At 43.9% G+C, this 18,892-nt stretch overlaps 1 protein-coding gene across 2 annotated transcripts in view; it reads left to right on the top strand.

Moving 5' to 3' along the window:
• Nucleotides 1–227: 227 nt before the first annotated feature.
• Nucleotides 228–18,892, top strand: part of LOC308290538 (neural cell adhesion molecule L1.1-like) — a 42,287-nt gene continuing 23,622 nt past the window's right edge. The window contains exons 1-9 of one of the 2 annotated variants that reach the window (XM_080732422.1): nt 253–366; nt 1,120–1,181; nt 5,097–5,527; nt 8,614–8,719; nt 9,728–9,897; nt 12,016–12,138; nt 13,713–13,883; nt 14,915–15,029; nt 18,624–18,808. In XM_080732422.1, the coding sequence (XP_080588548.1) occupies nt 5,380–5,527; nt 8,614–8,719; nt 9,728–9,897; nt 12,016–12,138; nt 13,713–13,883; nt 14,915–15,029; nt 18,624–18,808 (1,018 nt within the window). In that variant the 5' untranslated portion in view covers nt 253–366; nt 1,120–1,181; nt 5,097–5,379. Of the gene's footprint in view, nt 367–1,119; nt 1,182–5,096; nt 5,528–8,613; nt 8,720–9,727; nt 9,898–12,015; nt 12,139–13,712; nt 13,884–14,914; nt 15,030–18,623; nt 18,809–18,892 lie in introns of both variants that reach the window. The other variant, XM_080732421.1, reaches the window with a different exon arrangement.

Below are 18,892 nucleotides of genomic sequence, written 5' to 3'. Positions count from 1 at the left end.
GAATACTTGTAACTATCAAGTGAAGACAGTTTCTGGAACGTGGCGTGGATTCATTCAAGATTCAGATTCAAGATACTTTATTTGACGAGATGATGCATCTCAGGTGGTTTATTCAAGCATAACATTCCTAGAATGTCGTTTTTAGTCAATCATTAAAATCGGTTGACTACAGTACACAAATGTCCAAAGTGCAACACCTCTTATCTGCAAATTTAATGATTTTTGGATTTCACTTGAAATGAGGACAATATTTTGTTTAGTGCCAGTCAGTGGGAAATTGTTGAAGCTCAAAACCTCCTATCTGCATTGCCTTGTTGATTGCTAATGATTGGTGTCAGGTGGTGAAACTTTTACCACACCAAAAGGGTGAGTTGATCAAAAATGTTAATGGTACTTGTAACAGACCTGTAGAATGTCTTGATCTCAAAAGGAGCATAATAAAGTGCTGTAAAAAGTGTAATTTAACAACAAAAAAACAACAAAAATGTTTGTCAGTCTTGGTAAAAAACCTTCTATCTGTATGTACATAGGAGGTTTTGGTGTTGAACATTTTGAACTTGTGGATAGAGGTTGTCATTGCTGCTTAGATGTGAAGTTGTGAACGTGTCATTGTCGCAATCTCTTATTAATTGCAGATCAGAAACTGCCATAAAAGCGTTATTTAATAAACAATGGTTAGTTTGTAAGCCTAACTATTTCTAGGTAAAAACCTCTGCAATGTTGTAGACCAGGGGTCTTTAACAGGGGGTCCGGGACCCCTAGGGGGTCCTCAGAGACAGAGTTAGTACAGGTGGTCCTCCAAATCTTTGTGTGATAGAAACTTGTTTTCTCCTTTTTTATATTAACCACTTGCCAAAAATAGCAGATCTATAAGATCACAACACCTCGCAGCGCGAGCTATATAAAGAGGTTTAGTCTAGAGGGGGAAAAGAGCAGACTAGTATAGTGTGAAAGGACAAGTTTATTAAGTATTGACGGTTCAAGTGGTTAAATATCTGAAAACACAAATTGACATAAATCCAAAATACACTGATGATTGTGCTGTCAAACAATGAAATTATATGGAATCTATGAAAAGGTTGTGGGGTCCCTGCTTCATCTCTCTCTCTCTCCACTAAGGCCCTGGCCCCTGGCCTGAAAATGTTGAAGACCCGTGTCGTAGACTACAACATACAACACAGGTTTTTACCTAGAAATGAACACACATTTTCTTTTTCATTTTCCCAACAAAGTGAATTTTTCAGATAGGAGGTTTTTACCTCCTGCTGTACCTCCATCGACAAGATTCTTTCCAACTGTGAATTATCTGCTGATAGAGCTGAATTATAATGTCCAGGCTGTCAGCTTCATACCGTAACATCATAACATATGGCCACATGCTTTCAGGCTCACAAATGAGATGTTACACAGGGAAATCCTTAGTGTTCATCTAACTCTTAAAGGCATCCAAATGGAGCCATCAGGATTTGACAGTGTGTGCGCCGCAATATATCTTTAAATTAAGAATTTATTCATTAACGAGTATGGGGTCCTTCCCCCTCCTTAACAAATTTAGGCCTAGAATTGAATGCTTTAACTATAGCTTGTAGATCTGCTATTTTTGAAAAAGTCATGAAAATGTGTGGAAATCTTTGAATATATGTATTTTCAAAGTGAACATTTTTAACTCAAATTTTGCTTCTGGGTGGTCCCTGGAACTAAATATTTTGAGATGGGGGTCTGTGGCTAAATACATATAATTTTGGGGGTCCTTCACATGAAAAAGTTTGAGAACCACTGGCATAGCAGTCTCTCAAGAACAGACTAACTGAGCTCCAGTTAAGTGAAAAGGACCTTTTCTTTGACGATGGCCGGCCAGATTGCTGACATAGAAACATAGTTTTTTTTCAAAAAACCTTCGAAGGATTCAAAAGACACTTATAGAATCGGGTCAAAACTCTAATTTTCACGATTTTTCAAAAATAGCAGATCTACAAGCTCGCAGCGCGGCACTCGGTGCCGCGCTGTGAGCTTGTATATCTGCTATTTTTCAATAGTTAAAGCATAAAATAATGATACACAATAACGTGTACCCGTTCTAAATGGGTTAAATTAAGAATTTATTCATTAACGAGTATGGGGTCCTTCCCCCTCCTTAACTCAACCAGCTCACAGCGGGGTCCCCATGAATATTTAAATGAGAGGAAGTCCAGATGAATCAAAGTAAATACGACTCCGCCCCCTCCCCTACCAGAACAATGATGAGACGATCATGAAACAAAGGCTAATATTAAATATCATGCTGAAGCTAGCCTGTCATCTTCATCTTATTTTCCACACCAGGGAAATAATCCTAAATTGGTAGTGGCAACGCTTTTTAATTTCTGTCTGAATTACTGTCCATGTCTGACTGTACCTTGATTACCTCTGGAGGACCCCCATCGCTGGTCGTTATCACTCCCCCCTGGAAGACCCCTCTGTTCCTACACACACACACGCACGCACGCACGCACACGCGCACACACACGCACAAACCCCTACACTCCTTATGTCCCGCTGCTCTGTTTGGTTCATTTATTTTGTAAATCAGCCTGGCAGGTAACAGCAGCCTCAGGGGCTAGGGGGGCAGGTGCATGTGTTTTTGTGTGTGTGCGTGCGTTTGTGCGTGCGTGCGTGCGTGCGTGTGTGTGCCTAGAAAGGGGTATGCACATTAAAAGTAATAGAGATTGCATGTGCATCTGGGTATTGACGTGTGTGTGTGTGTGTGTGTGTGTGCGTTTCATGGGTCATAATTGACAACAATAGCAGAGTAGATGGGTGGGGACCTGCTCACAATAGAAACTGAAATTGGGGTCACGAGTGTTCTTTTCCTGTTTGTCCCCATCGAGTGTGTGTGTGTGTGTGTGTGTGTGTGTGTGTGTGTGTGTGTGTGTGTGTGTGTGTGTGTGTGTGTGTGTGTGTGTGTGTGTGTGTGTGTGTGTGTGTGTGTGTGTGTGTGTGTGTGTGTGTGAGAGAGAGAGAGAGAGAGAGAGAGCCCGAGAGAGACAGAGAGAGAGAAAGAGGGAAAACATGAAAATGAAGAGAGATGCGCTGGGGACAGGTTGCGTAATTATTAGCTGTAGGAGGTGGTCTACATTAACCAGCTGTCACTCTTCAGTCCCCATCCAGTGTGTGTGTGTGTGTGTGTGTGTGTGTGTGTGTGTGTGTGTGTGTGTGTGTGTGTGTGTGTGTGTTTAAGAGAAGCTGGGCTTGGCAGGAGAGTCGAGACGGTTACACTCGGAGGCTGATAAGTTATGACAAGTCCTCTAACCTTCTGTACCCTGGTTGTCTGTTTGTATGGCAACACACACACACACACACACACACACACACACACACACACACACACACACACACACACACACACACACACACACACACACACACACACACACACACACACACACACACACATATTAAACAAACATTATGGTAGATTTGTTCTTTTGTGTTATATAGGCAAGTCTTAGACTAGAGATAAAACAGACAACAAATCATATTTCCATTTTGTTCTTTGTTTTTGTTTTGGGAGGAAAACACAGAATCTTCTCCCTGTGTCATCGCCCGTCCCTGATGATGTCACAGGGTCACTGTTCAGTCACTAGCCAAGGACAAAAGGGAAGACTTTTTAATGAATGGAAATGCTGGCCATAAGGGACCAAAGCTTCCACACGACGCGTGTCTGTGTGCACACGTGAACACGTGCCCACGCGCGCGCGCACGCACACACACACACACACACACACACACACACACACACACACACACACACACACACACACACACACACACACACACACACACACACACACACACACACACACACACACACACACACACACACACACACTCTCTCTCTCTCTCTCTCTCTCTCTCTCTCTGTCTCTAATGTCATTAGTAGAGAAGATGCTTCCTGCTGCTCTGATCTGATCTTCTGTCTTTATCAGGATGACCTAAACCCTCATCTGTCTCTCTCTCTCTCTCTCTCTCTCTCACACACACACACACACACACACACACACACACACACACACACACACACACACACACACGCGCGCACGCACACACAAGCGCGTGCGCGCACACACACACACGCAAACATGCTGTCCAACATCTTGGCACTTCTCGTATGCTTCTGTATGTACGTACATACATACATGTATTTTTCCATGTTAAGATTTACTGTTCGTCTCCTAATCTCTCTCTCTAGAGTGGACTGATTTGGTTTGTCTTGTTTCCCTGATGATTGATGTTTGGTAAAATTAATGACGTCTTTGTTTTCTTCTCGTCCTCCGCTCTCTCTCTTGCCCTTCATCTCACCTCCCCTTCCATGTCTTCTTTGTTCTCCGGGTCAACTCATGCCCCTGCTCTTAACCCCCCCCCCCCCCCCCTCCAAAACCCCCCTACCCCACCCACTCCCCCTTTCCCTCCCTTTCCAAACCTCCTCTCTGTGTCCGTCTGCTCCTCTCTCTCACCGTCTCTCTCTCTCTCTCTCTCTCTCACCCTCTCTCTCTCTCTCTCACTGTGTGTCTGTAGCTAATCTTGCAAACCGCTGGACTGATTTCTTGTGCACTGCACACTGCCACTAGGCCACAGAAGTACCTCCACTAATAACCTTTTTCCCATGCTGTCCATGGTATACTTTTTAAAGCTGCACTCACAACTCTCATGTCCTACTGGGGACTATGCTGACATTTTTACTACCTTACTCAGGGAGTAAGTAATTTGGGAGAGACCAAATACAACCACCACAGTGTTAGTTATATTGTATCAACATACTCTAGCATACAGATAAGTCAGAAATCACATTTTATTCACTAAAAAGGTTGCATAGTGTAGCTTTAACTTTCATTTAATATTGGAAGTCAATGTGGCTCAGGCCGGGCTGAAACTGTACCCACATTTGGAGTCACTATACATCACAGATATGTCATAAATCATGTCATAAATCATGTCATAGATGTCCCAGACTCGCCACAGGATGTCCGATGTCTGCATGATTTGGTTTTCTTTAATCCCTCTTTATCCTTTCTCCCCTCTCTCTCTTTCCTCTCTCTCTCTATCTCGTTCTACCACAGTGAGAGCCATCAGCTGGAACCGCAGGGCCTCAGTCAGTGGGACGGCGCTGCAGGCTTGGAGTAACACTCATTTGGCAGTGTGACCCAGCGGCACCAGTACACCAGCCACAGACACACTCCCGCACCCGTCTCGGGCGCCCACTCGCCTTAATCCCCAAAGGGTCCCGAGAGGTCCGTCCGTGCGTGCGTGCGCGCGTGTGTGTGCATCAGTTGGAGCGTGGGTGTGCGTATGTGTTGATGAGTGTGTGGGTGTGGCGCGGTGCTTTTGATGGGACATTGAGAGATGCGCGTGTTACAGCCTGGGTGGACGGGCGATAGGGGAGCGCTCTCCCCCGCCCTCCTCCTCCTCTACGTCCTCTACGCCCCCCTCGCCCTCCTCCTGTTGGCCACGCCTCCCCTGGCCCAGGGAGCCATCCACATCCCACTAGGCTGTGAGTACATCTCTCCCACATAAAATACAGCAGACAGTGTGTGTGTGTGTGTGTGTGTGTGTGTGTGTGTGTGTGTGTGTGTGTGTGTGTGTGTGTGTGTGTGTGTGTGTGTGTGTGTGTGTGCGTGCGTGCGTGCGTGCGTGCGTGCGTGCGTGCGTGCGTGCGTGCGTGCGTGCGTGCGTGCGTGCGTGCGTGCGTGCGTGTGCGTGCGTCTGTCTACACAGAATTCTGGGCCCCATGACAACATAACACATGTAGAATCCAAATATTTATGCAACAAGAATACAGTCAATTATAACGCAGTTGGGATCCAGTCTGTGTCTACTCAACATTGCGCACACACACACACACACACACACACACACACACACACACACACACACACACACACACACACACACACACACACACACACACACACACACACACACACACACACACACAGAGATCAGGTTACTTTAGCAACCAGTCACACACACTGACCACCTGCTCTTAAGGTTGAGGTCAAAGGTTAGCTTAACCATGGTCCCAGTGGACAGGAAGGACAGGATGGCAGGGATGGAAGAGAGAGAGAGAGAGAGAGAGAGAGAGAGAGAGAGAGAGAGAGAGAGAGAGAGATGGACGGAGGAATCATATTCAGTTTGACCTTCAGTGAGTGACCCTTTCTTCTGGGTGTGGCTGAGAGAGAGAGAGAGAGACAGGAGCGGGACAGATGGAGAGAGGGAGGGCTAGTGGAGGATAGGAAAACGACAATCGAAAGAAAGCTGGAGAGAAAGGAAGGAGTGGATGGAGGGAAGTGCAATGAAGATTGAGAGTGTAGATTTAAGAGAGGGAATAGACAGAAAGGGTGGCAGAGCAGAGGAGGACAGATGATCTGCTCTGAGAACGCCACAGCGTCTGAGTCACTACAAAAACATCCTGCAGAATGTCTACTGTCTGTGCTCTAATCAAATGAACCAATGAAGGTACATGAAAAACTGCTTCTGCACATTTATGGGCTCTCTCTCTTTCTCTCTGTGTGCTTGTGCGTGTGTGTGTGTGTGTGTGTGTGTGTGTGTGTGTGTGTGTGTGGTGCGGTGCGTGTGCACGTTCCTGTGTGTGTCTACACCATATTTAAACCTATGCTATTGCCTATCTCTTCTGCTCTCTTCCAATTTCTTTCTTGCCTTCTTGGGGACTAACACAACAGATAAAGTGAATAACAGTAAGTGAAAGGGTATTTGTGATATTGTGCGTGCGTTTTTGGGCATTGTGCGTACTATTGTCTTGTGTTTCATGTTAGTGGCCATCCTACATCGATCCATCCTTCCCTCATCTCTGCCCGTCCAACACAGTTCACAGTATTTTCATGGTTCACCTCCAGTGGAGATGCTGTTCAAAAGGGATTTATTTACAATTCAATGCCAGCAGACACTGTTTGAAATCTGAATAATGTTTAATGCAATAGTCAGACTCATTCTTTTTGAGAGTATTCATCAATAGAAGGAATTTGACTTGGTATTTGCTTACATAGACAAATAATCGTATGGGAAAATTACTAAGAAAAGGCAATACAGAGAAGAAACACATTTTACACTAGTCATCCATCAGTACTCCAAGATACTAAAAAACAAAGACAAAACAATAACATTAAGACCAACACCGACAGTATGAGGAACGGTGTTGGTGGAACCCAATTAGGTGGAAGCGAACTCACTGCCTGGTGATATCTCACTTCTGAAATTCTGAGAAAAGTGTTCAAACTTACATACGCAACCATTCATTCATTTTGTTAGTGCTATGCATAACAATGAACTGTTATTAACACCACAATGTACAAGATAGTTTGAGATAGAAGCATCATAACAAATTGAAAGTCAATGTGGAAGTCCCATGATTTGTGTGTGCGTGCATCTATGTATGGGTGTAAGTGCCTGTGTGTGTGTTATTTTTTTGGATTTTTTTAAACATACTATTCCTAAAACTATGAACGTGTGATGCTGTATCCTCTACTCTACTGTAATCATGATTATTGCACTATTATACGGTGTACAGTAACCTTATGCAATACAACACCAGTGGTCTGAGAGCAAGCTGTGTACTGGTCACTGCCAGAGCATCAAGTATGGGACAGATGAGGGATTGACACCGAGCACTGAGCAGTCGCATGCTGGGCCAGTACTGAAAATGTACAAAAGAATCTCTTGAACCCTGGCGTCCCTTACTATTCTGGGTCGAACATCAGCAAAGTATAAATGTTAACTTCATCTCCTCTTCTGTTTTAGTCAGGAACACTCACGTCAAAGTAGATTTAACCATTTATTGCATAAATGGAATACAGTTAATCTTGGCGTTAAAGGTGATACACCATGAAATTTCACTTAAAAAAAAAAAAAAAAAAACTTTTTTTGGAGTCCCACTAGCACCTTCTATCCTCACAAAGTCACATTTCTGACCATTGTGTCTTTCTCTGGTTTTGGGAAGGCGGAGATTAAAAGCATCCCACGGGTTCTCAAAACAGGCTGTCCAGATTTGCTGCCGTCGCTGACGTCATCGACGGCCGTTTTTGAAGAAAAAAAAATCAAAAATTAAAGAAAAAAAAGAGAAAGATTTTTATTCGAGCAGCTTGCAACACAAAATCAGGAAACGCTAAGCAACACCCGCCAAAGGGATACAATAGCAGAACAATAGCAATACATTGACACGTAAACTCGAATCAACAGACGTAATCACATTCACAAGTATTTGAGCTTATGCCAGACTGATCAAAAGGTGAAGGCTGGGGTGGAGGAGGCAGCTAGCAGCGCGTATCCGAGACTTCGGATAACCAAGCATAGTAGAGAAAGCGAGCCGTATTTAAACTAGGAGCCTTCCCTACTGAACGTGAGCTCTGATTGGAGTATGACAGCGTGATGTAATGACCAGCAGATTGTGAATGAGGAATAGGAAAAGAGATGACTGACAGCTGAGCGGGGCTAGACTCTTGTGTCCTGCACAAACTAACGCTAATGCTATGTGTCTCCTCTGCTGTGTGTGTGTGTGTGTGTGTGTGTGTGTGTGTGTGTGTGTGTGTGTGTGTGTGTGTGTGTGTGTGTGTGTGTGTGTAGTGTCGTCACAGCCTCCGGTGATGACAGTAATGCCAGAACCCTTCATAGCCTTCTCTCTGGAAGACATCTACATGCAATGCGAGGCCACCGGCATTCCAACACCCATGTACGTACAACTTGGAGTACCTCTGTGAACATTACTGCGGTAGCTGGCTGAGCGAATTGTTTCCACTATAGTACTGTACGCTGTGACAGATGGAATGGATAAACAGTGTTGGGGAAGTTACTTAGAAAGCGTAATTTGTACAGTTACAAGTAACTCACCATGGCAGTAACTTGATCAAGTTAAAGTTATACCCCCCCCTGGAGAAATGTAACTTAAAAAGTTTCAAGTTCAGCGTTAATTGAGAATGTACATTTGGTGTACATGAAACAAAATATAATATCCTCCAAAAAAAAGTCACATGCCAGCAGAAATATGCCTCTCAACTGAGTTGTATGTTTTATTTCAAAAAGGTTGAATTGTTTTTAGTAAACATCTGTGTTCCTAATATAAAGTTAAAAAATACGAAAATTATGATCTGTTGAGGACATTTGATCGTATAACAAAACTTAAATGTAAAATTATAACTTCGCTTGTAACTTCTTGTAACTTGTAACTTGAGCCAAAAATGACCCAAAACGTATCTCAGTTACTTGACTTTATAGAAATATGTATGTAACTCAGTTACCAGCAAGTTACAGCAAAATGTAACTTAGTTACGTAACTCAGTTACATGTAACTTTAACTTCCCCAACACTGTGGATAAACTGATGTTGTGTAATCTATGCTTCGTCGCTTAAAGATAATTTTGGGAGAGCAACACAGTCGAGCTAAGCTTACATTAGGCTTCAGTTTTCTTGTTGGGCTACTTGGCTCCTTTGGATTCTCAGTTAGCATGACAAAGTTCTCCTAATAGAATCACTGGAAATCATGTCTCTCTTCTTATTTCTCTCTCCTTTTCTCACTCAATGTCTCTCTCTCGCCTCCCGAGCTCCCAACCAAACGCTTAATTCCCGCTTTCTCTGTCGCGTTTATGTATCTGTGTGTGTGTGTGTGTGTGTGTGTGTGTGTGTGTGTGTGTGTGTGTGCGCGTGTGTGTATGTGTGTGTGTGTGCGTGTGCGTGCGTGTAGATTTCGTTGGGTAAAGGACGGTCGTGAGTTTGGTCCAGAGCTTAACGTTTCGGGAACGTGGCATGCTGAGGGGGAGGAGCCACTCAGCTTCTACCAGGGCGTCTATCGCTGCTACGCCTCCAACACTCTTGGCACTGCCATGTCACCCGCCATACGTCTCATCACAGAGAGTAAGCCGCACACACGCACGCACGCACGCACGCACGCACGCACGCACGCACGTACACACACACACACACACACACACACACACACACAGGTAAGGTTGACTGGGGCCACCTGTCCCTCCTGCTGGCTCAGCCGGGTTACCCTGGTAACCGTTGCCTGGAGACTGAGTGATGATGTCACTCATTCTTTGGGTTTTCTGGGACGGCTGTCTGTGATTTATTTTACCTGAATCCACAAAAAGTATGACAAGACATAAAACAGACCAAAACGGCAGGCATGATCACATCATGCATGCATTTGTGTTCTGATCTCAAAATCCCAACACAAGCAAGGTGAAAAGTGTACTGTAAGTTGTAAAGAATGTCTAATCAACTCACCCGACAAATGACCTGTTATCATTGTTATCTTTATATTACAAAAGAATAAGTGATCTACTTCCGGGTCATGTATCGCTAACTTAAATACCAAACCACTTGGCCAAGATGTACTACATATGTACTAAATATAGCTTAAAAAATCAAACACCCATGTCACCTTTGCAAGATGTCGTTTCCAAACCTCTGTATACAGTTGTATTCGTTATTACCCTCATATTTTGCCTCTGTATAAAATAGTCCGCCGGTCGGTCAAATATGTCCGACCGGAAACGTGCGCTGCGGCACAATAGTTCCGCCACAATAGTCCCCCCCCCCCCCCAAATTTTTTTTTTAAGGTTTTTTTTTTTTTTACTTTTTCTTTTTTTTTTACTTTTTTTTTTTTTTTTTACTTTTTTTTTTACTTTTATTTTTTTAACTAGATGTGAGCGGCCCGAAGGGCCGCGACCCTCTAGTTCTAATACAATACAGCACCAGCTGGATTTCATAATACTCTACCCTGGATGATGTACAGTTACAGTATCAATCTTTATTTGCCTAGTTATGTAATTCAATTTCTTTATGGTTCTTCTACAGGAAGGAACAATGAGCAGTCCAGTTTGAAAACCTAAACCCTACATGTATATCATTGTACGTCAAATACGTACGGAAATAGACGTTCTACATTCTACAAGCTCAAAACACGTTGAATTGAGTTAAAGGAGAATAGAAAATTAACTTAAATATTTTGAAAAGACTTGGTAGGCACATAACTAGGCCAAAACTCACGTCTGATTTCCTGACCAGTCACATCAGTGTTAGGGGATTTTGTGCATTTTGATTTCCCTCCAACAAACATCAAAGTACCAGGCAACAGAGGTCCTCCATCTTGCATTCTCAGCGAAGCAATAGTGAATCACAGTAATAAATATTGTATACATGATATATGAACCCTTTCTACTGTACCGGTATATGCACACAGAGAGGGAATGGAAAGAACGCAGAGTAAGCTCTTGAACGTTAACCCCCCCCCCCCCCCCCCCCCTCCACTGCAGACTGGCTGCAGCACCTTTCAAATGTATCATCTGTTATTGCTGACCACAATATTAACATAAGTTGTATAACAAAATTAATAATAATGTACTGTAAAGCAGGGGTCTTCAATGTTTTCAGGCCAAGGACTCCTTAGTTGAGAGAGAGATGAAGCAGGGACCCCCACAACCTTTTCAGAGATTCCGTATAGTTTCATTGTTTGACAGCACAATTGTCAGTGTATTTTGGATTCATGTCAATTTGTGTTTTCAGATATTTAACCACTTGAACCGTCAATTGTAATTCACTGTTGAAGACCCCTGCTGTAAAGTGAACCATATGACACCAAAGTTATAGTGTTATATCATGGCATCTTCTTCGATAGACAGTGGAAAGACAGGTGGAGAGAGGAAGAGAGAGGGACAAAGAGAGAGACATGCATATACATGTAGGGAGGGATAATGAGAGAGACATTTTTGTTCTTTTGGTTCTATCCAACAAGTTTCATCTGGCATCAACGGGATTAGCAATGTTCTATGATTGTACTGTCACTTTATCACAGCCTAAACTGTTATTGTCAATTGACTATTTAATTTACCTACATGTCTTTGTGTGTGTGTGTGTGTGTGTGTGTGTGTGTGTGTGTGTGTGTGTGTGTGTGTGTGTGTGTGCGCGTGTGTGCGCGTGCGTGCGTGCGTGCGTGCGTGCGTGCGTGTGTGCGTGCGTGCATTGCAGCTCAGCCCATCCCTCCTAAAAGACTTGGAGTGCCAATGAGAGCGCAAGAGGGAGACAGCCTCATTCTACCCTGCAACCCCTCCAACAGCTCCTCAACCACACTCATTCACTGGATGGACAGGAGTGAGTCCCACTGTGTGTGTATGTGTGTGCAGTGCACGTGTGCGTGCGTACGTGCACGTGTGTGTGCGCGCGTGTCTCGATTAGGGATGGAGCTTGTTAATTTTTATTGATAATGAGCACCTTATCGATCCTGCTTATTGAACCAGGCTTTTATCAAGCCCACTATTGAGCGTTTTCTAATATTTTGTTTAAAGATGTGAGATGACAAATTCTGAACAGAACTGGTATATTTTTTTATTGACAAAAGTAACAAATATGAACATGAAATATCATTAAAACAATCATTCATTAGTGTCAATAAGTGTTAAACGGCTTTATATTATGAATAGTACTGTAATAATTTCTTGATCGCCTCTTGTTTAAACATGATGTCATGGGCCGCTATGCTCGATAAGAGGCTTGATAAGCCCAAAGCTTATTGATACCGGGTACTCAATACATTTGTTATCGAGTTTGTAGCGGACCCTTGTTTCTTTGCTGCCCTAGTCTCGATGTTTGGTGCTTGGAATCATCCTCGGTCTTCCTTTATTCATGAACGTCGTGGTGCTTTGAAGCAGCGCTGGGTTTTCTGAGACAGTTATCTAACATCTTAGATTAGAGAGACACTCTGTCAGACAGACTAGAAAGGTTGTCTCTGCCTGTCTGTCATCTATCTGCCTAAATGTCTGTCTGTCTGTCTGTCTGTCTGTCTGTCTGTCTGTCTGTCTGTCTGTCTGTCTGTCTGTCTGTCTGTCTGTCTGTCTGTCTGTCTATCTTATTATCTGCCGGTCTCATCTGTCTCTATAGGTCAGTGAGTCTGAGTAGCTCTGTCTGTGTGTGTGTGTGTGTGTGTGTGTGTGTGTGTGTGCGTGCGTGCGTGCGTGCGTGCGTTTGCGTGAAGAGCCCTATCGGAGGGTTTTGCATCACCCAACTGCATTGCAGACTGCTCCCACTCCAGTTAATGAATGCAGCAGTGAAAGCTGAGGTTTACCCCTTGTTTTTAGTCCTTGTTATTCACCCCCACCCTCTCTCTCTCTCTCTCTCTCTCTCTCTCTCTCTCTCTCTCTCTCTCTCTCTCTCTCTCTTACTCTGCCTTTGTCTCACTTTCTCTGATGACAGGCAGTACTCCAGCCTTTGAAGTAGTCTGTAGCCACACTGTAGTGGTGGGCAAAACCTTTCATTTCAGCAAACGATCCGTTCAAATGATTCGTTCACCGTTCAGTGGCGCTATCGTCCCACGAAAAACACTATCGTGGAAGCGTTTTTATTGCGTAGCGCGTACAGCCCGCCCTCCTGTCCTGTGCACCGGGAGAGGTGACGGGGGTTTGAACGAAAAGTGTGAACGTAACAGTTTAAGGAAGTGAACGAGCTTGTTCATGAGACATGAACTAGTTCTTTTGAACCAATCACTCACGATTGACCCATCTTTACCACACTGCCGTCTTCACTCTGAATGTGCGCTCGCTTCTAAGCACCACCAAATGAAAATATAGCATTGTCTGTTGCTCCTCTGCTGGTTCAAAGCTTGTTTGTTAGTATGACGGTACATTCCTTACTTCCTTTTCATTGATCACTCTCTTCTGTCTCTCCCCCAGAGATGGTCCACATCAAGCAGAGTGAGAGAGTGCTGGTGGGGCAGGACGGGAACATGTATTTCGCCCACGTCCTGAAGGCTGACAGCAGGCAAAAGTACATCTGCAACGCGCAGTACCCGGACGCCAGGATCATTCTGCCTAAGGAGCCCATCTCCCTCACTGTTACACACAGTAAGTACGCTCATACTAGGGCATTCACCAGATATTCGAATATTCGAATATCAAAGTAACTATTCGATGTTGTTCACCGAAGTCGAATATATATATATATATATATATATATATATATATTTTTTTTTTGTCAATGCCCCTGGTGGATGAATGTGTTAATTCTCTATACCAGGGGTTCTCAAACCTTTTTAGGCTGTGACACCCAAAATAAACATATTTGAACTGGGGACCCCCACCCTGACAAGCACTTGGAATTGTAGTAGGTATTACATTTAATTTGACTCGGTTCCACAGATAAATATTGTGAAAATAGCAGATCTACATGCTCACAACGCCTTGCGTTGCGAGGCGTTGTGAGCATGTAGATTGGCTATTTTCACAATGTTCGCCTCTTGCTTACTTAATATTTGACAGTTTGGCCAGTCCTGTCGAATATTCGACTATTCGAATACTTTGAGGTTGAATAATTCGAATACTGAAAATCACTATTCGTGAATGCCCTAGCTCATACACAGGCACGCACGCACACACACACACACTCACAATCCACATACCACACATGTGTCAGGACAAATCATAGAGTTATAATATATCTAGACGGAATGCCCCGCCTCCAGCTATTCATTCCAATGAAAGTTGCTCACCAGCGTTTGAAACACGTCCGGGAGAACGCTGATGCCGGAGTATTGCAGTCACTGCCGCGTCACTGCTCTACCGTGGTTCTGGGGGCTTGGGACAAACGGCAAAGACACTTGTTGGTCGATAAAACGAATACAGGTCTGTTCGCCCCGGGCGTCTATCCGGCGTAATGTTAAAACATAACATTAAAACCTACGTTTTTAAATAATTGTAGAGGAGTAAAAGTACAATATTTGGATCCGAGATTTAGGGGAATAGAAGTAAAAGTATTGCAAATTTTATTAGGGCGAACGGCAGAGAGGGCGAACAGACTTACATATCTACGTAGATTGCAACTTTCTTTGTTTTTCCATGTTCAAGCTTCTGTTTCTTGGCCCCCTTCCCTCCTCAAGGTAATGACGCATCACGTGCCAGAAAGCCCCACCTGTTCCTTCCCCATGGCACCCATACCTCCAAGATGGCCCTGAAGGACCACGAGCTCATCCTCGAGTGCATCCCCAAAGGCCTGTAAGGATCCGCCTCTCTGCACGTGTGTGTGTGTGTGTGTGTGTGTGTGTGTGTGTGTGTGTGTGTGTGTGTGTGTGTGTGTGTGTGTGTGAGAGAGAGAGTTTTTATGTGTGTGTTTGTATGTACCGGTACAGTAAGTTACTATAGCCATATCATTCTTTCTGTCTAACAGTAGTCCATATCTAAGGACGCGCAACCCAAATAGTCCCTACCTAGGAACATTAAACTGATACTAAACTGTCCTTTATCAGTCCCTGCATATGCCAATTGTCAGTGTTTTAAGCTTATCCGACACTGTGTAGCCAGAAGTGCCAGGAACCTCAAAGGCAAAGGCACAGGAACGTGGAAACAGTGTTATGGAATGTATTAAATCAAAAAGGTTGCGTTGTGGGAGGTCTGTAGAGAGCACGAGGGGAGATCCTGGGGATGGTGAGAGGGTTTGGGAATCCAGAGTGGGTGGATGGAGCGATGGTGAGGACTGAGGAGCGTGGATGCCACCGTAGTCAACGTTTGAGCGCTGGGTGCCAGTACTCAGCTGCTTATCGTCACTGTCAGGCAGAAACCTCGTATCTACAAGTTTCAAATTTGTATGTTTTTTTCGCAAAGTAAAGCCCTGCTTCGTCATACAGGGCCTTCGCACAAAGGTAGTGAAAACAGCAGATCTACAAGCACACAACGCCTCGCGGTGCGAGGCGTTGTGTGCTTGTAGATCGTCTGTTTTCACTAGTTTCAATCATTTTTAAAATGATGAATGCAAAACGAACGGTTTTGGACATACAAGGTTTCCACCCGACAACGACGTTATTTAGGCAGCTTGCCCTGATGGCGATGTGTGGAGCAGCTGGGCTGATTGGGCTGCTGGCTGAGGCAGACGCCCGAATGTCATGCTCGTGCGGAGGAGGGACCAGGAACGTGTGACACAACACATGTTCAGTTTCATATTGATTGATCAACCCTCTGAGGAGAATAATGCATGAGATAGGATAAGGGAAAGAAATAGTCTTAATTGAGTGATTTAAAAATGCTAATAATAAACAGCTTAAAGGGATATTTCACTTTCATATATATAATGAAAAAATCGCGGCCCCCTCACGGCCGTGATTTTTTCATTACCTTTTTAATTTATGTATTTTATTATTATTATTATTATTTGAAAGTGAAATATCCCTTTAAATTTGGCAGAAGTGAAGAATCAGCTTTTGATAATGCACATACAGGAATGCAAGTTGAGATCCACAGTTAATGTTTATGTTAAGGTAGCTACATCAAATAGTCCTAAAATCTAAATAATGTTATTAAATCAACCCTGGCCTGTTCATAGTTCAGTTCAGCAAATCCAAAGCATTAATCTTTTCAATGTGGGTAACCAAGGCTTTAATAAAGGGCAGTATAGTCCTCAGTGGACATTGTAATTTACATACAGCATAAAAATTATTCTATGTAAATTACACATGATGGCTATCGTATAGCTAGTGACATCAATGGTAAACAAACCATGATAACCGCAAGCCTCAGACTCATTATTGATCTCTAAAGAAAACCACGGCTCTGATTTACTGATAGGGCACATATGTTCAACATGCAGCCTTATTAAAGCTACTGAGCCATAACCTGATGTTGTATTCAACCCAATGACCCATGAGGTTGTCATCTACAGTGGCGAGGCTAGCAGTGAGACAGAGCCATCTGACTGCATGAAGGAGTAGAGGGAGGTTAGCATGTTGTTGTGCTAGCTAGTGATAGTGATTCTTAGAATTATTGAATGCTTTAACCAGTGAAAAATAGCAGATATACAAGCTCACAGCGCGGCACCGAGTGCCGCGCTGCGAGCTTGTAGATCTGCTATTTTTGAAAAAGTCGTGAAAGTGTGTGCAAATCTTTGAATATATGTATTTTCAAAGCGAACGTTTGTAACTCAAATTTTGCTTCTGGGTGGTCCCTGGAACTAAATATTTTGAGATGGGGGTCCGTGGCCAAATACACATCATTTTGGGGGTCCTTCACATGAAAAGGTTTGAGAAGCACTGACATGGTAGTCTCTCAAGAACAGACCAACTGAGCTCCAGATAAGTGAAAAGGACCTTTTCTTTGACGATGGCTGGCCAGATTGCTGACATAGAAGCATATGTTTTTCAAAAAAACCTTAGAAGGATTCAAAAGACACTTATAGAAACGGGTCAAAATTCAAATTTTCACGATTTTTCAAAAATAGCAGATCTACAAGCTCGCAGCGCGGCACTCGGTGCCGCGCTGTGAGCTTGTATATCTGCTATTTTTCAATAGTTAAAGCATAAAAATAATGATACACAATAATGTGTACCCGTTCTAAATGGGTAAAAATGCTTCTTTCGTTATGCTCAGTAAACACTGGGGGTTGTGCTGATTGGAACCCGTTGTTTGCTTGGTTACCAAGTCAACAAGATGTACTGATCTGGTTTGCCTACAGTGTGAATTGCATCTCTCCGCCTCTGGTCCAAACTGTGCCTCTCCACATCTGTAAACCAAGGGGTGTATGGTCATGCACCCTACACCAAGATGAGGGTGAAATGAAGGATTTCGTTAACTAACATACTTTCAACCAGAGGGTTTTAAAGTTGGATCTGTACTTGTCCTAAACTAGAAACATGTGCTAGAAGAACAGGTCTCCACCAGGGCAAAAGGTTATGTGCTCCAGACCAGCATGTTTCATGGCAATAGGACGCTGTGTTCATGATTAAAGGCATTTTTTGTCCAAACTTTGGATGCCAATCTTAGCCAATATAATAAATCTTAATCACTTGACCATAGTGATAATATGTAGCCTACCAATGTGTGCGAGGTTTGGACAAATTCTGTAGGAAACTATAACAGGCCGATGCCAGACATTTGGTGCAGAGGTTTTTACTTGGAGTGTGTGTGCAGATTTATGCCGATCGGTCCAACACTGCCAGAGATTAGCTGCTCACACACACACACACACACACACACACACACACACACACACACACACACACACACACTGACACATGGACGGACAGGGGCGAAAACATAGTCTGGCCTTCAACAGCTTCCACTGTTTGTGCTGCATGTTCGCTCTGCAGAGAGCCAAAGTGCTCTCCCTGGCCATCACTCTGTGCGTCAACGCTGACACACGCACGCACGCACGCACGTACACACACACGTACACGTACACTTTCTGTTAATTCTAACTCCCTCCCAGAGGAGAGAGTACTCCGTTTCCATGGCAATTAATGGGCTCTCCCTTAATAAGCTCAAAGCGATTAGATGTGATATTACATCATTTAGCTACATCATAATCATTCATCTGGCTTTGCAGACACACCTCTCTTTAATTTATTTTTCAAACTCTAATTTCCTCCCATAACTCTATCGATCCAGCTCTCATATCTTGTCTTCCTCTTTCCTCCCTACTTAATTGTCTCTCTCCGTCCGTCTGTCTATCTGTCTCAGTCTGTCCGACCAATTACGTATCTGTCCATCTGTAAATTGTCTTTTTGTCACCTTTTATCCATCTCCCCTCCTCTCTCTCTCTCTCTCTCTCTCTCTCTCTCTCTCTCTCTCTCTCTCTCTCTCTCTCTCTCTCCCTCCCTGAAGACCCACTCCTAAAGTGGAGTGGAGGAAGAAGGACGGCAATCTGGCGGAGACGAGCGGGAAGGTGGACAACCACGGCCGCTGGCTTAACTTCGAGAGCATCACCCAGGAGGACGATGGCGAATACGAATGCAAGGCCTCCAATGAGCACGGATTCGTTATACATTCCTTCACTGTCACCGTGGAGGGTGGGTACCCGTACATCACATGCACAGCTCATGCTGCTGGAAATAACATGTGTGACAACACCATAGTTCGGTTTCACGCTTCCA

Source organism: Nannobrachium achirus (assembly GCF_963921795.1).
Source record: "Nannobrachium achirus genome assembly, chromosome: 9".
Taxonomy (NCBI): domain Eukaryota; kingdom Metazoa; phylum Chordata; class Actinopteri; order Myctophiformes; family Myctophidae; genus Nannobrachium; species Nannobrachium achirus.
The sequence above is the reverse complement of the archived record's forward strand: the minus strand, read 5'-3'. Positions and strand labels throughout refer to the sequence as shown.